This window comes from Phyllobates terribilis, unplaced genomic scaffold (genome assembly GCF_046119375.1).
Source record: "Phyllobates terribilis strain yellow unplaced genomic scaffold, ASM4611937v1 Scaffold_2__4_contigs__length_985480577, whole genome shotgun sequence".
Lineage (NCBI taxonomy): Eukaryota > Metazoa > Chordata > Amphibia > Anura > Dendrobatidae > Phyllobates > Phyllobates terribilis.
This window is the reverse complement of record NW_027362762.1, coordinates 44,138,182-44,163,412: the sequence shown is the minus strand read 5'-3', so window position 1 is coordinate 44,163,412 and position 25,231 is coordinate 44,138,182. Positions and strand designations below refer to the sequence as shown.

At 50.4% G+C, this 25,231-nt stretch overlaps 1 protein-coding gene across 2 annotated transcripts; it reads right to left on the bottom strand.

Annotated features, from left to right (window-relative positions):
• Window positions 1-1,534: 1,534 nt before the first annotated feature.
• On the bottom strand, window positions 1,535-23,298 carry LOC141191463 (uncharacterized). Of its 2 annotated transcripts, none has more exons than XM_073661369.1 (15): window positions 23,173-23,298; window positions 22,704-22,821; window positions 22,062-22,193; window positions 21,368-21,488; window positions 21,196-21,293; window positions 20,967-21,063; window positions 13,022-13,119; window positions 12,277-12,373; window positions 11,970-12,205; window positions 11,741-11,837; window positions 10,409-10,506; window positions 9,664-9,760; window positions 9,480-9,592; window positions 8,865-8,961; window positions 1,535-4,722 (listed from the first exon to the last, which is right to left on the bottom strand). In XM_073661369.1, exons 2-15 carry the CDS (start codon window positions 22,773-22,775, stop codon window positions 4,022-4,024), a joined length of 2,154 nt encoding a protein of 717 aa, XP_073517470.1. In that variant the 5' UTR covers window positions 22,776-22,821; window positions 23,173-23,298; the 3' UTR covers window positions 1,535-4,021. The 2 variants fall into 2 exon arrangements, with proteins under 2 accessions (XP_073517470.1, XP_073517461.1); XM_073661360.1 differs by lacking the exon at window positions 23,173-23,298 and adding an exon at window positions 22,902-23,056.
• Window positions 23,299-25,231: the final 1,933 nt, after the last annotated feature.

The following is a 25,231-nucleotide window of genomic DNA, read 5'->3' as shown; positions in this document are numbered from 1 at the left end:
CCGCATGCATACATGCGGATGTTATGCTGTTCAATGCAAGTCAATGGCGGCGATTTCGCCTGTGATTACGCACAAGAAATGGTTGTGCTGCGGATTTTTCCGCAATGGTAATCCGGATGTGCTATGCACATGCTGCGGAGATTTCCGCTGCGGATTATCATTGGGAAACATGGCAGACAACTTATCAAGCGTTTTTAATGCATTTTCGCGGCAGAAATGTTTCCGCAGAAATGCATTAAATTTGCATCGTGGGTACACAGCCTAATGGTCACTGCTCCCTGCTGATTCTCCTGGATCTCTCTGCAGCATTCGACACTGTGGGTCACCAGCTCCTCCTCACTATGCTCCGCTCTATCGGCCTCAAGGACACCGTTCTCTCCTGGTTCTCCTCCTACCTCTCTGACCGCTCCTTCTCTGTGTCTTTTGCCGGCTCCTCTTCCCTTTACTGTCGGGGGTTCCTCAGGGATCAGTCCTAGACCTCCTCCTCTTCTCTCTATACTCTGCCCCTATTTAGATTCGGTTTTCGGTACCATCTCTTAGCTGATGACACTCAATAATACACATAGTCTCCTGATCTCACCCCTGAATTACTACAAAATACCAGGAATTGTCTCTCCGCTGTCTCTAACATCATGTCCTCCCTCTATCTAAAACCGAATCGCTCCGAAACTGAACTTCTTGTGTTTCCTCCCTCCACTAACCTACTTGTACCCCATATTGCAATTACCTTGGGTGGCTCCACCATTACTCCCCAGCAGCTTGCTCGCTGCCTTGGTGTCATAGTTGGCACAGAACTTTCCTTTTTTCGCTATATCCAATCATTTGCTCGCTCCTGTCACCTGCATCTTAAAAACATCTCCAGAATCCGACCTTTTCTCACCACTGAAACTGCAAAAACTCAGTCGCTCTCATTCATTCTTGTCTGGACTATTGCAACTCTCTACTGATCGGTCTCCTTCTTACCAAACTTACACCTCTCTAATCCGTTCTGAATGCAGCCACTAGTGTTGTATTTCTTTCCAGCTGCTACACTGATGCCTCTACCCAGTGCCAGTCATTACATTGGTTGCCCATCTGATACAGAATATGATACAAACTTATCGTTCTCACCCACAAAACTCTCCACAGTTCTGCACCACCTTACATCTCCTCCCTCATCTAGGTCTATAACCCTACCCGTGCTCTCAATTCTGCAACTGATCTAAGACTAACAGCCTCCATAATCAGAACCTCGCACCTCCATCTCCAAGACTTCTCTCGTGCCGCCCCAGTTTTCTGGAATGCACTACCCCAAACGATCAGACTAATACCTAGCTATGTTTTTATATGAGCTTTAAAAACACATCTCTTTAGACAGGCCTGCCATCTCAACTCACTAATCGAATGCTGCCCTGTTCCCTCCTTCTAAAATTTTTCTCAGTCGTTATTGTCTGTATTGTAAAGTGCTACGTAATATGTTGGCGCTATAGGAATAAAATTATTATTAAACCGGACTTGTCCCACCCCCCTAGGTGGCTTTAAAGGGTAAGTATAGTTCTGAAACAATTTATTTTTTATTGCGGCCCCATGAATGAAGCCAACACAGCAACATTTCAAGTTTCAGGGCAGAAACGCGGAGCACAAATAGAGAAGAGACAATGGACAAGTTACGGCACGAGGAGTTAGGTTTCAGGCCGGATACAACTGATGATATTTGCTGTCTGAGGGCATTAAAACGAATGCATAATAGTTCGAGAGCTGCCAACAAAGCGATGAAGGTCCTAAGTTCTGGAAGGGATCACTGCTTCTATTCTGACTTTATACAGCTCGGTCCAGAAATATTTCGACAGTGACCCGATCTTCGTGATTTCAGCTCTGCAGGCCACTATTTTTTATTTAAAATGAAACAACCGAGATGTGATTGAAGTGGAGACTTTCAGGTTTAATAAAAAGGGTTGGACAAAATGTTTAGGAATTGCAACCATTTTTTCTACAAAGCCTCCGCATTTCAGGGGCTCAAAAGTAATTGGACAAATTAACTTTCCCATAAATAAAATGTTCATTTTTTAATACTTTATAGGGAATCCTTTGCAGCAATGATGGCCTGAAGTCTGGAGGCCATGGACGTCACCATCGCTGGATTCCCCCTGTGTAAGGCTTTACAGCAATGATGGCCTGAAGTCTGGAGGCCATGGACGTCACCATCGCTGGTCTCCTCTAATGTAAGGCTTTGCAGCAATGACGGCCTGAAGTCTGGAGGCCATGGACGTCACCATCGCTGATGTCCTCCTGTGTGAGGCTTTGCAGCAAGGATGGCCTGAAGTCTGGAGGCCATGGACGTCACCATCGCTGATGTCCTCCTGTGTGAGGCTTTGCAGCAAGGATGGCCTGAAGTTTGGAGGCCATGGCCATCACCATCGCTGATGTCCTCCTGTGTGAGGCTTTGCAGCAATGATGGCCTGAAGGCTGGAGGCCATGGACGTCACCATCGCTGATGTCCTTCTGTGTGAGGCTTTGCAGCAATGATGGCCTGAAGTCTGGAGGCCATGGACGTCACCATCGCTGGATTCCCCCTGTGTAAGGCTTTACAGCAATGATGGCCTTAAGTCTGGAGGCCATGGCCATCACCGGTCTCCTCTGGTGTGAGGCTTTGTCGCCTTCACTGCAGCTGACTTCAGTTGTTGCTTGTTTGTGGGTCTTTCTGCCCTAAGTTTTGTCTTCAGCTTGTAAAATGCGGCTCGATGGGGCTGAGATCTGTTGATGACTTGGCCATTGCAGAATATTCCACTTCTTTGCTTTCGCAGGATGTTTTGGGTCATTGTCCATCTGTCCTGTGAAGAGTCGTCATATCAACCTTGCTGTATTTGGTTGAATCTGAGCAGAAAGTATCTCCCTGTACACACAGGAGTCATCCGGCTGCTTGTGTCTGCAGTCACGTCATCAGTAAACACTAGTGACCCGGCACCATTGGTAGCCATGCATGCCCGCGCCATCACACCGCCTCCACCATGTGTTACACAGGATGTGCCGAGGATCAGGATGTGCTCCAAGCCTTCTCCAGACTTTCTTCTTCTCATCATTCTCGTACAGGTTGATCTTAGATTTGCTTTTCCATACCTGGGCGGCTTCATTAGATGTTTTTTGGCACACACATATCTGGCCTTTATTTTTCAGTCTGATTAATGGTTTGCACCTTGTGGTGAACCTTCTGTATTTGCTCTCATGAAGTCTTCTCTTTATGGTAGACTTACATACTGAGACACCGACTTCCTGGAACGTGTTCTTCACTTGAGTGGATGTTGTGAAGGGGTTTTCCTTCATCATGGGAAGGATTCTGCGATCATCCACCACTGTTGTCTTCTGGGGACATCCAGGCCTTTTTGAGTTCCCAAGCTCACCAGTGCACTCTTTTTTAGTCAGAATGTACCAAACTGTTGATTTGGCCGCTAACATTTCTGCTGGATTTCTTCTTTTTTTTTTTCAGCCTAATGATGGTCAGTTTCTCTTCTATTGAGAGGTCCTTTAATTGCATGTTGTGGGTTCACAGCAGCAGCTTCTAAATGCAAATGCCACACCTGGAATCAGCTCCAGACTTTTTACCTGCTTCACTGATGATGGATTATTGAGGGGACAGCCCATTAAAGAGCTTTCAAGATAATTTTTCCAATTTCTTTTGGACCCTTGAAAAAGAGGCAGCTTTATATTAAAGAGCGGTAATTCATAAACCCTTTCTCCAATTAGGATGTGAATCCCCTCAAATTAAAGCTGAGAGTCGGCACGTTAAGCCTATATTGATTATATATCTTGAATATGTTTTGGTAAACAGCTAAAATGCCAAAACTTGTGTCACTGTTCAAATATTGTGTTTGGGTTGGACCAGGCTTGGCATTTTGCTTTTAATAGACCTCAGCCCGCATTCCTCCACCAAATTAAGAGTGGAAGTCCGACAGAATTTCCATGGATTTTTGGCTTCAGTTCAAAACCATTGGAAATGATTAGTTGGATTCCAATTCCAGTTTTAACCATGTTTATAACATTGAAATTATTTGTGTTCTCCGTGGGTTGGCCAATGTCTTGCCAGTGCTTTTTTGGTGGTGAAGGCCTTGTCGCATTGAGAACAGGAGAACATCTTCAGCCCTGTGTGAGTTAACTTATGTGTGGTAAGTGTAGACCTGTGGGAAAACGATTTACCGCATTCAAAACATGGAAAAGGCCGTTCTCCCGTGTGAGTTCTCTCGTGTTCTGCAAGGAGCGATCTCCCTGAAAAAGTCTTTCCGCACTGAGCGCACGGGAACGGCTTCTCTCCGGTATGAAGGTATCGGTGTTTGTCGTGAGCAGATTTCTGGGCAAAGCATTTACCGCAATCAGAGCAGGAGAACGGCTTCTCCCCAGTGTGCAGCCTCATGTGGTTGACGTACGTGGATCTCATGGTGAAGCTCTGGCCACATTCGGAACATGAGAAAGGCTTGCTGCCCGTGTGCGTCCTCTCGTGGTCCAAAACGGTGGATCTGTGGGCAAATCTCTGCGCGCAGTAGGAGCAGGCGAACGGCTTCTCCCCCGTGTGGATCCTCTTGTGGTCGGAAAGTGACGTTTTATGTTTGAAGCATCTGCCGCAGTCCTTACAGGTGTAGGGCGCCTCTCCCGTGTGCGTCCTTCTGTGTCTAATCAGCTTCGATTTAAAGGGGAATCCTTTACCACAATCACTACAGGTGTAGATATTACTGTAACGAGACGATGCCGGGCCTGCGAGAGACAAACACAGAAAAATTAGTCGCTTTATTACTTTTTCAGGTTTATTATTTGATTCTTGGGCTAAACGGGTCAAGTGCGAAATGCAGCAGCAACATGGACAATGGGAACATGACGTCTGAATATGTTCATTGACTTCTATGAGAGAGTGTTCTGGGCATGCTCTCAAACCTGTTCAGACGTCACTGTGCAGGGAGGGGGGGGGTGGGGGGGAGTGAGGGAGCTGTGACATTCCCTATTGTGGATAGTGTGTTATCTACTGTATATAGAGGTGCTATCAGTCATTGTACAGGAGGAGGAGGTGAGCTGTGACAGCACCTATTGTGAATGGTGGATCGTGTGTTATCTACTGTATATAGAGGTGTTAGCAGTCATTGTACAGGAGGAGGAGGAGGTGAGCTGTGACATCTCCTATTGTGAATGGTGGATCGTGTGTTATCTACTGTATATAGAGGTGTTAGCAGTCATTGTACAGGAGGAGGAGGAGGAGGTGAGCTGTGACATCTCCTATTGTGAATGGTGGATCCAGTGTTATCTACTGTATATAGAGGTGTTATCAGTCATTGTACAGGAGGAAGAGGAGGTGAGCTGTGACATCACCTATTGTGAATGGTGGATCGTGTGTTATCTACTATAGAGGTGTTATCAGTCATTGTCTTCTAAGAAGAAATGTTTCCCCGATGAAAGGAAAAATTCTGCAATAAAGGAGGGAGGATATACCAGATATAGATAAGGATGACTGCGCTTGTATCCATGATAAACGGGGGCCCGGGCTGTCAGTGCTCGGGATAACCTGTATAACATGGGCAGGCTGGGATCTAATGTCCTAAATGTCTAATGGATGATGGAAGAATAACGCACAAGTTCTGGGAGTGTGGGAAGCTCCAAAACGATTGGTGAGAGGTTCTGGAAGTTATGGAGACCCATGTCGGTGCTCCAAGGTATTAATCAACACTGGGGGTCTGACACGTGGAACCCCCAATGATCAGTAATACAGAGTACAGACAGAGAGCCATACACTGCGTAGTGGTTGTTGTCCGGTACTGCAGCTCATATTCTATTGAAGTAGATGGGATGTAAACTCCAGTAACAAAAGAGCAGCCACTACACAGTTTACAGATCTCTGCTGCTCCAGCTCTGTACACAGGCGACGAGCAGCCACTACAGAGTGTACAGATCTCTGCTGCTCCAGCTCTGTACACAGGCGACGAGCAGCCACTACAGAGTGTACAGATCTCTGCTGCTCCAGCTCTGTACACAGGAGACGATCAGCCACTACAGAGTGTACAGATAACTGCTGCTCCAGCTCTGTACACAGGCGACGAGCAGCCACTACAGAGTGTACAGATCTCTGCTGCTCCAGCTCTTTACACAGGCGACGAGCAGCCACTACAGAGTGTACAGATCTCTGCTGCTCCAGCTCTGTACACAGGAGACGATCAGCCACTACAGAGTGTACAGATAACTGCTGCTCCAGCTCTGTACACAGGCGACGAGCAGCCACTACAGAGTGTACAGATCTCTGCTGCTCCAGCTCTGTACACAGGCGACGAGCAGCCACTACACAGTTTACAGATCTCTGCTGCTCCAGCTCTGTACACAGGCGACGAGCAGCCACTACAGAGTGTACAGATCTCTGCTGCTCCAGCTCTGTACACAGGCGACGAGCAGCCACTACAGAGTGTACAGATCTCTGCTGCTCCAGCTCTGTACACAGGAGACGATCAGCCACTACAGAGTGTACAGATAACTGCTGCTCCAGCTCTGTACACAGGGGACGAGCAGCCACTACACAGTGTACAGATCTCTGCTGCTCCAGCTCTGTACACAGGCGACGAGCAGCCACTACAGAGTGTACAGATCTCTGCTGCTCCAGCTCTGTACACAGGCGACGAGCAGCCACTACAGAGTGTACAGATCTCTGCTGCTCCAGCTCTGTACACAGGAGACGAGCAGCCACTACACAGTGTACAGATAACTGCTGCTCCAGCTCTGTACACAGGGGACGAGCAGCCACTACACAGTGTACAGATCTCTGCTGCTCCAGCTCTGTACACAGGCGAAGAGCAGCCACTACACAGTGTACAGATCTCTGCTGCTCCAGCTCTGTACACAGGCGAATAGCAGCCACTACAGAGTGTACAGATCTCTGCTGCTCCAGCTCTGTACACAGGCGAAGAGCAGCCACTACAGCGTGTAAAGATCTCTGCTGCTCCAGCTCTGTACACAGGCGAAGAGCAGCCACTACAGCGTGTAAAGATCTCTGCAGCTCCAGCTCTGTACACAGGCGACGAGCAGCCACTACAGAGTGTACAGATCTCTGCTGCTACAGCTCTTTACACACGCGACGAGCAGCCACTACAGAGTGTACAAATCTCTGCTGCTCCAGCTCTGTACACAGGCGAAGAGCAGCCACTACACACTGTACAGATCTCTGCTGCTCCAGCTCTGTACACAGGCGACGAGCAGCCACTACACAGTGTACAGATCTCTGCTGCTCCAGCTCTGTACACAGGCGAAGAGCAGCCACTACAGCGTTTAAAGATCTCTGCAGCTCCAGCTCTGTACACAGGCGACGAGCAGCCACTACACAGTGTACAGATCTCTGCTGCTCCAGCTCTGTACACAGGCGACGAGCAGCCACTACAGAGTGTATAGATCTCTGCTGCTCCAGCTCTGTACACAGGCGACGAGCAGCCACTACAGAGTGTACAGATCTCTGCTGCTCCAGCTCTGTACAGAGGCGACGAGCAGCCACTACAGAGTGTACAGATCTCTGCTGCTCCAGCTCTGTACACAGGCGACGAGCAGCCACTACAGAGTGTACAGATCTCTGCTGCTCCAGCTCTGTACACAGACGACGAGCAGCCACTACAGAGTGTACAGATCTCTGCTGCTCCAGCTCTGTACACAGGCGAAGAGCAGCCACTACAGAGTGTACAGATCTCTGCTGCTCCAGCTCTGTACACAGGAGACGAGCAGCCACTACAGAGTGTACAGATCTCTGCTGCTCCAGCTCTGTACACAGGGGACGAGCAGCCACTACACAGTGTACAGATCTCTGCTGCTCCAGCTCTGTACACAGGCGACGAGCAGCCACTACACAGTGTACAGATCTCTGCTGCTCCAGCTCTGTACACAGGCGAAGAGCAGCCACTACAGAGTGTACAGATCTCTGCTGCTCCAGCTCTGTACACAGGAGACGAGCAGCCACTACACAGTGTACAGATCTCTGCTGCTCCAGCTCTGTACACAGGCGACGAGCAGCCACTACAGAGTGTACAGATCTCTGCTGCTCCAGCTCTGTACACAGGCGAAGAGCAGCCACTACAGAGTGTACAGATCTCTGCTGCTCCAGCTCTGTACACAGGAGACGAGCAGCCACTACACAGTGTACAGATAACTGCTGCTCCAGCTCTGTACACAGGGGACGAGCAGCCACTACACAGTGTACAGATCTCTGCTGCTCCAGCTCTGTACACAGGCGACGAGCAGCCACTACACAGTGTACAGATCTCTGCTGCTCCAGCTCTGTACACAGGCGAATAGCAGCCACTACAGAGTGTACAGATCTCTGCTGCTCCAGCTCTGTACACAGGCGAAGAGCAGCCACTACAGCGTGTAAAGATCTCTGCAGCTCCAGCTCTGTACACCGGTGACAAGCAGCCACTACACAGTGTACAGATCTCTGCTGCTCCAGCTCTGTACACAGGCGAATAGCAGCCACTACAGAGTGTACAGATCTCTGCTGCTCCAGCTCTGTACACAGGCGAAGAGCAGCCACTACACACTGTACAGATCTCTGCTGCTCCAGCTCTGTACACAGGCGACGAGCAGCCACTACACAGTGTACAGATCTCTGCTGCTCCAGCTCTGTACACAGGCGACGTCCGGCGGCCATCAGACCTGATAACACCGACTGATGGATTTTTGACCTCCAGGGATCCGATATTGATCCCACGGAGAGGTGTTCACTAGATCATATTCATCCCAGTCCACCTCTCTCAGTGTCAGCCCCCCTTGCTATATCCTGAAGCCGAGGGAGGGGAGGGGGGGCAGGAAGACGATTTCTATGTGCTAAATGCTCAAATTCTTGACTTTTCCCCCCATGTCTGTATTTAGAAGCTGTGACCCACCTGTGCTGATATTTGCAGACTTCTTCCTGTTAAGCTGCTGTTCTCCCCAGATTTCCACCTCTTCGACTTCTACTTTGATAATTTTTAAGCTTCCATCCTAAAGAGACAAAAAGTACGATGTGAAGAGGAACCAAAGACGAGACGGGAGACTCCCATATTTCTATTCCGACCCTCAAAAAAGGGACGCAGCATGACAAGGAGTCAGAGAAGGAGAACCCCCGTGCCGTGCCCGCTTCCTCCGGCCCTGCCTGGGATATAACAGTGCTTCACATTTGCCCGGAGCATTTCTTAAAGAGGTTGTCTAGCTACAAGATAATGATGATCTGATCGGTGGGGGTCCGATACCAGGTACAGCTCCATGCAATGTGCAGCGGCAGCAGCAGAGCATTCTCTTAACTAGGAGATATTCTGCAGTACCCAGCAGTGGCTGCTACATATTGATTGACTTTACAACTGAGTTTTGCTGCAGATTTCACCCGATTTATTGCAAAAGGTGAAATCTCCATCAGGGCAATTTTGGATGAGCTTTGGTAAAATCCGCTACTACACTACAAATTGTTCACTCGCTAAACCAGAAAGAAAATAGTCAGCAATATCCGGCAGGTGTGCACGTACCCTTAGCTTGTCATCTCCGTCCTCCTGCGCGCCCTGTGGGGCGCTGTGACTCTCCTCCTGCCGAGGGTCCGATTTGGGGCAGATCGCAGATGCGTTTCTCATACTAGACTCATCTGTGGGGGACACACACAATTAGGGAATGTATGGTGAATATATGGGGCATAGACAGGGGGTCATCGCTCACCTGGATCTGCACATGTGGTGGTCTCCTCCTTGTATGGATTATGCCCCCACATTTCCATGTCTTCATCTTCTTCTTTGATCACTTTTATGTCTCCGACCTAAATAGAGCAGATTCAGACTCTAGGTAGTGTTGTCTCAGAGTGACATCTCCCAGGAACAGCGCCACCACTGTCCATAGGAGCTCTCTGGTATTACAGCTCAGTTCTACAGAAGTGTATAGAACAGAGCAGCAATGCAACATACAACCTTTTGTGCAGGGGTGGCGCTGAATTTCTAATTCTTTACAATCTCGAAATCATTTTTTTTTTTTTAAAAAGTAAGTATATCGGACCACCATATTAGGGATTTCTCCATGTCCCTGCACTGCCCCTCGCTGTTTCCCATAAGCCATTACACCAGTGATAACATCCACAGTGATTACGTGACACATTAATATGCAATATGGGAAACAGCGACAAGCTGGGCGTCTAGTCATGGGAGAAGCAGAATTTACATTGTCAGACAGCTCCGGAGCTGAAATCACAGCAGAGAAATCTGCGGCATTGGTAAAACATTACTCCGCTCTCATTACAAGCAATGAAAGAGAACAACTCCGCCCAGGAGCCTTGAAGGAATATCTACTAAAAGAACGTACATAGGAAGGAGCAAGACACAGAATCAGGGACCACCCAGGAGGGTCCTGCTCTGCTGACGCAGAGGATCAGCTCTTTTATGAACCTTTCTACCTACTTCTCTTCCCCAAATACCTGATGATCCTGCGGGACGGTCTGAGTTCCCCTTGTAGACTTCTGCGTCTCGTCCAGTTGGGGACGCGTCTCCGATGGGCTTCTCCTACTGGACTCCTCTGCAGAGGAAGCAGACAGTGAATGAATACAGCGTATAGTCAGCGGCACTATGAGCAGCACCAGGGTATGTCGGCATCTGCGAGGGTCGCCCGTCAATCTGGACCCTAAACGAAAGCCGCTGGCACACCTCTACTTCCATTAACGAGGCGGACAATTTTCATTTTTGCTTCTTCCTTTTCTATCAAAAGTAAAAACATTTTATTTTCAGACCACAAACAGGAGACTTGTTTTTTTAAGTTGTAGATGTGACTGACACCATCCTGGCGCTGGAACTATAAGGGCGCATGTATTATAAATGTGGAGCTGATGGATTTATTGGTAGAGTTTTGGGATAGATATAGATATAGAGATATATATATATATATATATATATATATATAGAGAGAGAGAGATATATATATATATATATATATAGAGAGAGAGAGATATATATATATATATATATGTATATAACATTTTGATCCTTTCTTATTACATTTTTGAGGGGAGGAGCAAAGAACAAAAAAAACAGCAATTCTGACATCTAAATTATTTTTCTTTATGGCGTTTATCTTCCATGTAAATAATTTTATACTTCGACAGATCAGACTTTTGCGGAGGCAGTGATAACAAATATGATTTTTTTTTTTGAATTGGAAAAAAAAAAGGAGCGATTCTAATAAATTTCTATTATGGAAACTTTTTTATTTAATTTACACTTTATTGTTGAGTCTCTGCAATACTTCAGTTTTACAGTATGTAGTAACAATCACGATCCCCTACGGAGCCCAGCTTTAGGGCTTTACAGGAGCGTCATGATGGATAACAGGTGGGCCATTATCAGGACCCCCTATAAGCAATACACTGGAGATTTACGAACTTAAATGCACCAAAAAACTTGAAACTCGCCCGGTGGAAATAGGGACTGAAGTACGATCCTTCCGCCATGTTTATTCTGTGTTTTCGGGGCGTATTGCACATAGATGACGAAAGTGACGAGGGATGCGGTTTAGCAACTGCTTAATATGAGGGAGACGAATGTGGGTCAAAATTATGACACAAAATAATAACATAAAGTAAGAAAGCAACTGTGGAATAAAGGGGGATAGAAGCGTTATCCATTAGTAAGTCTGCCCGGCACATACAGGCGGCCGACCTACCAATGCCTTCCCTGCCGTCAGCCGTACAAGCATCATCTCAGCTAGCCCCCCCATACACATGGAGGCTCCTCATTGTGCCCCTGTCACCGCTCACCTGGATATATACATGTGGTCTTCTCCTCCTCGCAAGGATCGTCCCGCGGAGTCTCCTTCTGTTCAATCTCTACTTTGATATTTTTTACGTCTTCATCCTAAAGAGAAATCCTGATCAGGAATAACGCGACCTCCGCTCTTCATCTCCTACAAGCTCACATTGCGGAGGCATGGAGCGGACATTAAACATTCCCCTAAAAATCAGAGCGGCCCAGACGATCTCCATCTACCTGATGATCCTGCGGGACGCTGGCCCTCTCCTCTGTACATTCCTGGAGATCGGCCGGGTCAGGACGTGGACCTGATGTGTGGTTCTTACTGGACTCATCTGTATCCGGCAGGTGTGCACGTACCCTTAGCTCGTCATCTCCGTCCTCCTGCGCGCCCTGTGGGGCGCTGTGACTCTCCTCCTGCGGAGGGTCCGATCTGGGGCAGATCGCAGATGCGTTTCCCATATTAGACTCATCTGTGGGGGACACACACAATTAGGGAATGTATGGTGAATATATGGGGCATAGACAGGGGGTCATCGCTCACCTGGATCTGCACATGTGGTGGTCTCCTCCTTGTATGGATTATGCCCCCACATTTCCATGTCTTCATCTTCTTCTTTGATCACTTTTATGTCTCCGACCTAAATAGAGCAGATTCAGACTCTAGGTAGTGTTGTCTCAGAGTGACATCTCCCAGGAACAGCGCCACCACTGTCCATAGGAGCTCTCTGGTATTACAGCTCAGTTCTACAGAAGTGTATAGAACAGAGCAGCAATGCAACATACAACCTTTGGGCAGGGGTGGCGCTGAATTTCTAATTCTTTACAATCTCTAAATCATTTTTTTTTTTTTAAAAAAGTAAGTATATCGGACCACCATATTAGGGATTTCTCCATGTCCCTGCACTGCCCCTCGCTGTTTCCCATAAGCCATTACACCAGTGATAACATCCACAGTGATTACGTGACACATTAATATGCGACATGGGAAACAGCGACAAGCTGGGCGTCTAGTCATGGGAGAAGCAGAATTTACATTGTCAGACAGCTCCGGAGCTGAAATCACAACAGAGAAATCTGCGGCATTGGTAAAACATTACTCCGCTCTCATTACAAGCAATGAAAGAGAACAACTCTGCCCAGGAGCCTTGAAGGAATATCTACTAAAAGAACGTACATAGGAAGGAGCAAGACACAGAATCAGGGACCACCCAGGAGGGTCCTGCTCTGCTGACGCAGAGGATCAGCTCTTTTATGAACCTTTCTACCTACTTCTCTTCCCCACGTACCTGATGATCCTGCGGGACGGTCTGAGTTCCCCTTGTAGACTTCTGCGTCTCGTCCAGTTGGGGACGCGTCTCCGATGGGCTTCTCCTACTGGACTCCTCTGCAGAGGAAGCAGACAGTGAATGAATACAGCGTATAGTCAGCGGCACTATGAGCAGCACCAGGGTATGTCGGCATCTGCGAGGGTCGCCCGTCAATCTGGACCCTAAACGAAAGCCGCTGGCACACCTCTACTTCCATTAACGAGGCGGACAATTTTCATTCTTGCTTTTTCCTTTTCTATCAACAGTAAAAACATTTTATTTTCAGACCACAAACAGGAGACTTGTTTTTTTAAGTTGTAGATGTGACTGACACCATCCTGGCGCTTGAACTATAAGGGCGCATGTATTATAAATGTGGACCTGATGGATTTATTGGTAGAGTTTTGGGATAGAGATATATTATATATATATATATATATACACACACTAGATGGTGGCCTGATTCTAACACATCGGGTATTCTAGCATATGTCTCCCGACCCTCCTTTATAATGCCCCATGCAGGATGTCACATCCCCCCATATAATGCCCCATGCAGGAAGTCACATCCCCCGCATATAATGCCCCATGGAGGATGTGACCTCTCCCCCCATATAATGTCCCATGCAGGATGTCACCTCTCCCCCATATAATGCCCCATGCAGGATGTGACCTCTCCCCCATATAATGCCCCATGCAGGATGTCACCTCTCCCCCATATAATGCCCCATGTAGGATGTCACCTCTCCCCCCATATAATGCCCCATGCAGGATGTGACCTCTCCCCCATATAATGCCCCATGCAGGATGTCACCTCTCCCCCATATAATGCCCCATGTAGGATGTCACCTCTCCCCCCATATAATGCCCCATGCAGGATGTGACCTCTCCCCCCATATAATGCCCTATGCAGGATGTGACCTCTCCCCCCATATAATGCCCTATGCAGGATGTGACCTCTCCCCCCATATAATGTCCCATGCAGGATGTGACCTCTCCCCCATATAATGCCCCATGCAGGATGTGACCTCTCCCCCCATATAATGCCCCATGCAGGATGTCACCTCTCCCCCCCCCATATAATGCCCCATGCAGGATGTCACCTCTCCCCCCCCCATATAATGCCCCATGTAGGATGTCACCTCTCCCCCATATAATGCCCCATGCAGGATGTCACCTCTCCCCCATATAATGCCCCATGCAGGATGTCACCTCTCCCCCATTTAATGCCCCATGCAGGATGTGACCTCTCCCCCCATATAATGCCCCATGCAAGATGTGACCTCTCCCCCCATATAATGCCCTATGCAGGATGTGACCTCTCCCCCCATATAATGTCCCATGCAGGATGTGACCTCTCCCCCATATAATGCCCCATGCAGGATGTGACCTCTCCCCCCATATAATGCCCCATGCAGGATGTGACCTCTCCCCCATATAATGCCCCATGCAGGATGTCACCTCTCCCCCATATAATGCCCCATGCAGGATGTGACCTCTCCCCCCATATAATGCCCTATGCAGGATGTGACCTCTCCCCCCATATAATGCCCTATGCAGGATGTGACCTCTCCCCCCATATAATGTCCCATGCAGGATGTGACCTCTCCCCCATATAATGCCCCATGCAGGATGTCACCTCTCCCCCATATAATGCCCCATGCAGGATGTGACCTCTCCCCCCATATAATGCCCCATGCAGGATGTGACCTCTCCCCCCATATAATGCCCTATGCAGGATGTGACCTCTCCCCCCATATAATGTCCCATGCAGGATGTGACCTCTCCCCCCATATAATGCCCCATGCAGGATGTGACCTCTCCCCCATATAATGCTCCATGCAGGATGTCACCTCTCCCCCATATAATGCCCCATGCAGGATGTGACCTCTCCCCCCATATAATGCCCTATGCAGGATGTGACCTCTCCCCCCATATAATGCCCTATGCAGGATGTGACCTCTCCCCCCATATAATGTCCCATGCAGGATGTGACCTCTCCCCCATATAATGCCCCATGCAGGATGTCACCTCTCCCCCATATAATGCCCCATGTAGGATGTCACCTCTCCCCCCATATAATGCCCCATGCAGGATGTGACCTCTCCCCCATATAATGCCCCATGCAGGATGTCACCTCTCCCCCATATAATGCCCCATGTAGGATGTCACCTCTCCCCCCATATAATGCCCCATGCAGGATGTGACCTCTCCCCCCATATAATGCCCTATGCAGGATGTGACCTCTCCCCCCATATAATGCCCTATGCAGGATGTGACCTCTCCCCCCATATAATGTCCCATGCAGGATGTGACCTCTCCCCCATATAATGCCCCATGCAGGATGTGACCTCTCCCCCCATATAATGCCCCATGCAGGATGTGACCTCTCCCCCCATATAATGCCCCATGCAGGATGTGACCTCTCCCCCATATAATGCCCATGCAGGATGTGACCTCTCCCCCATATAATGCCCTATGCAGGATGTGACCTCTCCCCCCATATAATGTCCCATGCAGGATGTGACCTCTCCCCCATATAATGCCCCATGTAGGATGTGACCTCTCCCCCCCCCATATAATGCCCCATGTAGGATGTCACCTCTCCCCCCCCCCATATAATGCCCCATGCAGGATGTCACCTCTCCCCCCCCCCATATAATGCCCCATGTAGGATGTCACCTCTCCCCCATATAATGCCCCATGCAGGATGTCACCTCTCCCCCATATAATGCCCCATGCAGGATGTCACCTCTCCCCCATATAATGCCCCATGCAGGATGTCACCTCTCCCCCATATAATGCCCCATGCAGGATGTCACCTCTCCCCCATATAATGCCCCATGCAGGATGTGACCTCTCCCCCCATATAATGCCCCATGCAGGATGTGACCTCTCCCCCCATATAATGCCCTATGCAGGATGTGACCTCTCCCCCCATATAATGCCCTATGCAGGATGTGACCTCTCCCCCCATATAATGTCCCATGCAGGATGTGACCTCTCCCCCATATAATGCCCCATGCAGGATGTGACCTCTCCCCCCATATAATGCCCCATGCAGGATGTGACCTCTCCCCCATATAATGCTCCATGCAGGATGTCACCTCTCCCCCATATAATGCCCCATGCAGGATGTGACCTCTCCCCCCATATAATGCCCTATGCAGGATGTGACCTCTCCCCCCATATAATGCCCTATGCAGGATGTGACCTCTCCCCCCATATAATGTCCCATGCAGGATGTGACCTCTCCCCCATATAATGCCCCATGCAGGATGTCACCTCTCCCCCATATAATGCCCCATGCAGGATGTGACCTCTCCCCCCATATAATGCCCCATGCAGGATGTGACCTCTCCCCCCATATAATGCCCTATGCAGGATGTGACCTCTCCCCCCATATAATGTCCCATGCAGGATGTGACCTCTCCCCCCATATAATGCCCCATGCAGGATGTGACCTCTCCCCCATATAATGCTCCATGCAGGATGTCACCTCTCCCCCATATAATGCCCCATGCAGGATGTGACCTCTCCCCCCATATAATGCCCTATGCAGGATGTGACCTCTCCCCCCATATAATGCCCTATGCAGGATGTGACCTCTCCCCCCATATAATGTCCCATGCAGGATGTGACCTCTCCCCCATATAATGCCCCATGCAGGATGTCACCTCTCCCCCATATAATGCCCCATGTAGGATGTCACCTCTCCCCCCATATAATGCCCCATGCAGGATGTGACCTCTCCCCCATATAATGCCCCATGCAGGATGTCACCTCTCCCCCATATAATGCCCCATGTAGGATGTCACCTCTCCCCCCATATAATGCCCCATGCAGGATGTGACCTCTCCCCCCATATAATGCCCTATGCAGGATGTGACCTCTCCCCCCATATAATGCCCTATGCAGGATGTGACCTCTCCCCCCATATAATGTCCCATGCAGGATGTGACCTCTCCCCCCATATAATGTCCCATGCAGGATGTGACCTCTCCCCCATATAATGCCCCATGCAGGATGTGACCTCTCCCCCCATATAATGCCCCATGCAGGATGTGACCTCTCCCCCATATAATGCCCATGCAGGATGTGACCTCTCCCCCATATAATGCCCTATGCAGGATGTGACCTCTCCCCCCATATAATGTCCCATGCAGGATGTGACCTCTCCCCCATATAATGCCCCATGTAGGATGTGACCTCTCCCCCCCCATATAATGCCCCATGTAGGATGTCACCTCTCCCCCCCCCATATAATGCCCCATGCAGGATGTCACCTCTCCCCCCCCCCATATAATGCCCCATGTAGGATGTCACCTCTCCCCCATATAATGCCCCATGCAGGATGTCACCTCTCCCCCATATAATGCCCCATGCAGGATGTCACCTCTCCCCCATATAATGCCCCATGCAGGATGTGACCTCTCCCCCCATATAATGCCCCATGCAGGATGTGACCTCTCCCCCCATATAATGCCCTATGCAGGATGTGACCTCTCCCCCCATATAATGTCCCATGCAGGATGTGACCTCTCCCCCATATAATGCCCCATGCAGGATGTGACCTCTCCCCCCATATAATGCCCCATGCAGGATGTGACCTCTCCCCCATATAATGCTCCATGCAGGATGTCACCTCTCCCCCATATAATGCCCCATGCAGGATGTGACCTCTCCCCCCATATAATGCCCTATGCAGGATGTGACCTCTCCCCCCATATAATGCCCTATGCAGGATGTGACCTCTCCCCCCATATAATGCCCTATGCAGGATGTGACCTCTCCCCCCATATAATGTCCCATGCAGGATGTGACCTCTCCCCCATATAATGCCCCATGCAGGATGTGACCTCTCCCCCCATATAATGCCCCATGCAGGATGTGACCTCTCCCCCATATAATGCCCCATGCAGGATGTGACCTCTCCCCCATATAATGTCCCATGCAGGATGTGACCTCTCCCCCATATAATGCCCCATGTAGGATGTGACCTCTCCCCCCCCATATAATGCCCCATGTAGGATGTCACCTCTCCCCCCCCCATATAATGCCCCATGTAGGATGTCACCTCTCCCCCATATAATGTCCCATGCAGGATGTGACCTCTCCCCCATATAATGCCCCATGTAGGATGTGACCTCTCCCCCCCCATATAATGCCCCATGTAGGATGTCACCTCTCCCCCCCCCATATAATGCCCCATGCAGGATGTCACCTCTCCCCCATATAATGCCCCATGTAGGATGTCACCTCTCCCCCATATAATGCCCCATGCAGGATGTGACCTCTCCCCCCATATAATGCCCCATGCAGGATGTGACCTCTCCCCCCATATAATGCCCTATGCAGGATGTGACCTCTCCCCCCATATAATGTCCCATGCAGGATGTGACCTCTCCCCCCATATAATGCCCCATGTAGGATGTCACCTCTCCCCCCCATATAATGCCCCATGTAGGATGTCACCTCTCCCGCCATATAATGCCCCATGCAGGATGTGACCTCTCCCCCATATAATGCCCCATGCAGGATGTCACCTCTCCCCCATATAATGCCCCATGCAGGATGTCACCTCTCCCCCATATAATGCCCCATGTAGGATGTGACCTCTCCCCCCCCCCCATATAATGCCCCATGTAGGATGTCACCTCTCCCCCCCCCATATAATGCCCCACGTAGGATGTCACCTCTCCCCCCCATATAATGCCCCATGTAGGATGTCACCTCTCCCCCCCATATAATGCCCCATGCAGGATGTCACCTCTCCCCCCCATATAATGCCCCATGCAGGATGTCACCTCTCCCCCCATATAATGCCCCATGCAGGATGTCACCTCTCCCCCCATATAATGCCCCATGCAGGATGTGACCTCTCCCCCCATATAATGGCCCATGCAGGATGTCACCTCTCCCCCCATATAATGCCCCATGTAGGATGTCACCTCTCCCGCCATATAATGCCCCATGCAGGATGTGACCTCTCCCCCATATAATGCCCCATGCAGGATGTCACCTCTCCCCCATATAATGCCCCATGCAGGATGTCACCTCTCCCCCATATAATGCCCCATGTAGGATGTGACCTCTCTCCCCCCCCCATATAATGCCCCACGTAGGATGTCACCTCTCCCCCCATATAATGCCCCATGTAGGATGTCACCTCTCCCCCCATATAATGCCCCATGCAGGATGTCACCTCTCCCCCCATATAATGCCCCATGCAGGATGTCACCTCTCCCCCCATATAATGCCCCATGTAGGATGTGACCTCTCCCCCATATAATGACCCATGTAGGATGTCACCCCCCCCCCATATAATGCCCCATGTAGGATGTGACCTCTCCCCCATATAATGACCCATGTAGGATGTCACCCCCCCCCCCCCCCATATAATGCCCTATGCAGGATGTCACCTCTCCCCCCCTATATAATGCCCCATGTAGGATGTCACCTCTCCCCCCCTATATAATGCCCCATGTAGGATGTCACCTCTCCCCCCATATAATGCCCCATGCAGGAAGTCATATCCCCTGTATATCCATCCCCCCATAGTGCCCCATGCAGGTCCCTTATGGCCCCATACAAAAAAAAAAAATCCAATACTCACCTCACTGCTTCTCTGGACTCCAGCGTAGCCGGCATCTTCACGCTGTGCGCTGTGACCGATCAGGAGAAAGCGCGGTGTAAAGACGTCACTGCGCCCTCTGACCTGAGACGTCACAGAGCATTAGCGGAAGACACAGGAGCTACTGCGGAGGCACGGGGAGGGGTAAGTATGATGCCGGGGTCCTGATCGAGCGGGGGGAGGGACGGGAGGAGAGGGGAGGGACGGGGTGTCACACTTGTCCTCGGGAGATAAGCGGCCGTAGCCGCTGATCTCCCGACGATAGCCGCATGTAGGTCAGCGGCGCCTGCGGTCGGGGGACTTATGCTGCGAGTAGCCGGCTGCATCTCCCGACTGCATCGCCGCTGACCTCCGTGCCGCACATGAGCCGCTAACGGCCGCCATGTTTTTCAGAAATGCCGCATCGCTGATTGGCCGCGGCCGAACCAATCAGCGACCCGGGATTTCCAGGACAGACAGACGGGATAAGACAATTATATAGTAGATATATTTATATAAAAATATATAACATTTTGATCCTTTCTTATTACATTTTTGAGGGGAGGAGCAAAGAACAAAAAAAAACAGCAATTCTGACATCCAAATTATTTTTCTTTATGGCGTTTATCTTCCATGTAAATAATTTTATACTTCGACAGATCAGACTTTTGCGGAGGCAGTGATAACAAATATGATTTTTTTTTTTTGAATTGGAAAAAAAAAAGGAGCGATTCTAATAAATTTCTATTATGGAAACTTTTTTATTTAATTTACACTTTATTGTTGAGTCTCTGCAATACTTCAGTTTTACAGTATGTAGTAACAATCACGATCCCCTACGGAGCCCAGCTTTAGGGCTTTACAGGAGCGTCATGATGGATAACAGGTGGGCCATTATCAGGACCCCCTATAAGCAATACACTGGAGATTTACGAACTTAAATGCACCAAAAAACTTGAAACTCGCCCGGTGGAAATAGGGACTGAAGTACGATCCTTCCGCCATGTTTATTCTGTGTTTTCGGGGCGTATTGCACATAGATGACGAAAGTGACGAGGGATGCGGTTTAGCAACTGCTTAATATGAGGGAGACGAATGTGGGTCAAAATTATGACACAAAATAATAACATAAAGTAAGAAAGCAACTGTGGAATAAAGGGGGATAGAAGCGTTATCCATTAGTAAGTCTGCCCGGCACATACAGGCGGCCGACCTACCAATGCCTTCCCTGCCGTCAGCCGTACAAGCATCATCTCAGCTAGCCCCCCCATACACATGGAGGCTCCTCATTGTGCCCCTGTCACCGCTCACCTGGATATATACATGTGGTCTTCTCCTCCTCGCAAGGATCGTCCCGCGGAGTCTCCTTCTGTTCAATCTCTACTTTGATATTTTTTACGTCTTCTTCCTAAAGAGAAATCCTGATCAGGAATAACGCGACCTCCGCTCTTCATCTCCTACAAGCTCACATTGCGGAGGCATGGAGCGGACATTAAACATTCCCCTAAAAATCAGAGCGGCCCAGACGATCTCCATCTACCTGATGATCCTGCGGGACGCTGGCCCTCTCCTCTGTACATTCTTGGAGATCGGCCGGGTCAGGACGTGAACCTGATGTGTGGTTCTTACTGGACTCATCTGTAGAGGACACAGACAGTGAGCAAATACACGGTAGATACACAGGGTATATCACAGGACGTCTGTATACCTACCCGGAGACTTCAGAGACCGCGGGGTCTCCATCACAGCATTGTACAGATCCTTGTGTCCTTCTAAATACTCTGACTCCTCCACAGAGAAATAGACAGCGACGTCCTGACAGCGCACAGGAACCTGAGGCATGAAAAGAGGCTCATCATCATCCAGAGAATCAACGGCTTATACTGTACTGATCCTGAGTTACATCCTGAATTATACTCCAGAGCTGCACTCACTATTCTGCTGGTGCAGTCACTCTGTACATACATTACATTACTGATCCTGTACTGATCCTGAGTTACATCCTGTATTATACTCCAGAGCTGCACTCACTATTCTGCTGGTGCAGTCACTGTGTACATACATTACATTACTGATCCTGAGTTACCTCCTGTATTATACCCCAGAGCTGCACTCACTATTCTGCTGGTGCAATCACTGTGTACATACATTACATTACTGATCCTGAGTTACCTCCTGTATTATACTCCAGAGCTGCACTCACTATTCTGCTGGTGCCGTCATTGTGTACATACATTACATTACTGATCCTGCGTTACATCCTGTATTATACCCCAGAGCTGCACTCACTATTCTGCTGGTGCAGTCACTGTGTACATACATTACATTACTGATCCTGAGTTACCTCCTGTATTATACCCCAGAGCTGCACTCACTATTCTGAGGGTGCAGTCACTGTCTACAGACCTCTCCGCTCAGCAGCTGTATGATGTTGTTGGTGAGATGGAGGATTCTCCTGTGGTGGCGGCTCGGCTCGGCGTGGGGCGATGCTGTGGAGTTCGGGCTTTTTCTCACGGATTTATTCACGGGTCCATAATCCTGTGAGCGAGACTGCAGTGAGATGGGGACAGGAGCAGCGCTGATGTGCAGTGACGGCGGACGGAGGGGGTCAGAGCCGGCGGGCGGAGGGGGATCAGAGACCGCGGGCGGAGGGGGATCAGAGACCGCGGGCGGAGGGGGATCAGAGACCGCGGGCGGAGGGGGATCAGAGACCGCGGGCGGAGGGGGATCAGAGACCGCGGGCGGAGGGGGATCAAAGACCGCGGGCGGAGGGGGATCAGAGACCGCGGGCGGAGGGGGATCAGAGACCGCGGGCGGAGGGGGATCAGAGACCGCGGGCGGAGGGGGATCAGAGACCGCGGGCGGAGGGGGATCAGAGGCGGAGGGGGATCAGAGACGGCGGGCGGAAGGGGATCAGAGACGGCGGGCGGAAGGGGATCAGAGACGGCGGGCGGAGGAGGCCCAGAGACGGCGGGCGGAAGGGGATCAGAGACGGCGGGCGGAGGAGGCCCAGAGACGGCGGGCGGAGGGGGCCAGAGACGGCCTCACCTCTCCGGTCAGCAGGTAGATGATCTCCAGGGTGACGTCCAGTATCCTCCGTGTCATCTCCTCGCCGTCCATCTCCCTCCTCGGCTGGTCGGTCGTGGAGACCCTGTTGCCGTGGAAACTGCAATAACAGAATAATATAAACATCAGCCAGCTCCCGGCCACACAATGATGGGGGTGGTAGTAGTGGGGGCGCAGTACCGCAGGGAGCTCTCAGCTCAGGGGCAGCTCCTGCCAAAACCAAAGGAAACACATTGGGCGCCGCAGGGGTTTCTGGGAGTTGTAGTCACGAGACGGCGCCTCACAAAGCAAACAGATCTAGAGGCTACAGGAAAATGGCGCCCCTCTCCTCACACCACAGGAAGACGGGCGCCCCATGCGGGCGCGGAGTAACATCTCGCGGAGGGCCCGACGTGTACAGCGGATACTTACATTCTATTTATAAAATAAAGGCACTCGGGTGAGGACTCACGTTTATATCGGCAGGCTACGACAACATGGCGGACACCGCCGGCTCGTCAGCTTATGCCACCAGGGAGCCGCTTCCGATCTGAGGGATCACGCCGGCCACGTGGGGTCTGTGGCCATCACGTGATTCTTCTCGGCCAATCCTGGAAAAGCCGCGGTCTCGGAGCGGAGTATTCAGTATTGGCCAGTAGAGGCGCTGGTGATGGCTGACAGCGTTATGAGGGCGCCTGCAGCTCAGAATAGAGCGCTATCCGGGCAATAGTGACGACGGCTCCGGGGTCGCAGATATCGGGGCGATGTTATGGGGGCTCCGGGGGTCACTGATTTCGGGATGGTGTTATGGGGGCGCTGATATCGGGGCAGTGTTATGGGGACGCTCTGGGGTCACTGATATTGGGGCGATGTTATGGGGGCCCTCCTGGGTTGCTGATATCAGGGCGATGTTATGGGGGCTCCGGGGTCACTGATATCGGGGCGATGTTATGAGGGCTCCGGGGTCGCTGATATCGGGACGGTTTATGGGGGCGCTCTGGGGTCACTGATATTGGGGCGATGTTATGGGGGCGCTCCTGGGTTGCTGATATCGGGACGGTGTTATAGGGGCTCCGGGGTCACTGATATCAGGATGGTGTTATGGGGGCTTCGGGGTTACTGATATCAGGGGCGGTGTTATGGGGCGCTCCTGGGTCACTGATACTGGGACGGTGTTAGGGGGGCGCTCCTGGGTCACTGATACCGGGACGGTGTTATGGGGGCGCTCCTGGGTCACTGATACCGGGACGGTGTTATGGGGCGCTCCTGGGTCACTGATACCGGGACGGTGTTATGGGGGCGCTCCTGGGTCACTGATACCGGGACGGTGTTATGGGGCGCTCCTGGGTCACGGATACCGGGACGGTGTTATGGGGGCGCTCCTGGGTCACTGATACCGGGACGGTGTTATGGGGGTGCTCCTGGGTCACTGCTACCGGGACGGTGGTATGGGGTCACTGATATCGGGACAGTGGTATGTGGCGGGGGAGGAGTATGGAGAAGCACTCAACACACTTTTCTTAGCAAAACATGGAGCCCCTTAGCTCGCACAGTGTGAAATAGGACATCACTGGGGAAATGTTCGGGGGTCCGGTTTGACCAGAGAGGGGCCCAGTGGTTCTGCCTGCAGCTCTGGGGACCTGAGTGAAAAACACCCAAAGACAATTTTGGCAAAAAAAAAAATCTGTATGATCCCCCTCGACCCCCAAACAGTGCCGCCGCTAGGGAATGTGTTCACAAGCTGCAAACTACCAGCAGTTACTTGATGTCCTTCAGCTTCTACCTCACAGTCATCCGGACTTCAGTATTCAGAAACTTTAATTTTTATTTTTTTAGAAAAAATGATTCAATGTAAAAGCCATAAACTATACAAAACTCAGAGCAGGTTCAGCGTCTCCATCATTTTGACCCCTCTAATATTAGTTTACTAGAGTACAGACTGGCTGGTATTTTCTGCTGGCTGCCGCTCAGTTTTCAGCTTTGCTATGTAGCCTGGGTCTGCACAGCCATCTCGCCATTACAGGGCATGCTCGGCCGAGTCTTCTTGTCTACTGTCATTCAATACATAGAATCAATCAGGAGCGATTCAGTGAATTTTTGTGGATCCGTTTCCCTAAATCTGCCCATATATTGCAGCCAATCACTGTTCCTCCCGCTCTCCCCCGCACACATGCACGCTCAGTTTGGCTGAGCCTCCATGTGTCGTGAATGGGAATATTCATAATACACTCCATTATTTCCTTCGTCTCTGACTATACATAAAGGCAGGAAACTTCCAGGACAAGTCAGTGGCCCATGTTACTTTCCGGTTCCTGGCTCCTTGGATGACGGCACATAAAGCCCCTCTGACAGCTGCCGCCATCCCCACAACCAAAAGTCGGGGGACGACCAATTTTGTTGACAGAAAAGGTTTTATTCCACGCACCCTCAGTGACAGGAGTATTAAACCTTACCTATCATTTCAGAGGAAAATTCAGAATAATGTGTGTGTACCTGAGGAATAAAACAACTTCTGGCCATTATATGACTCG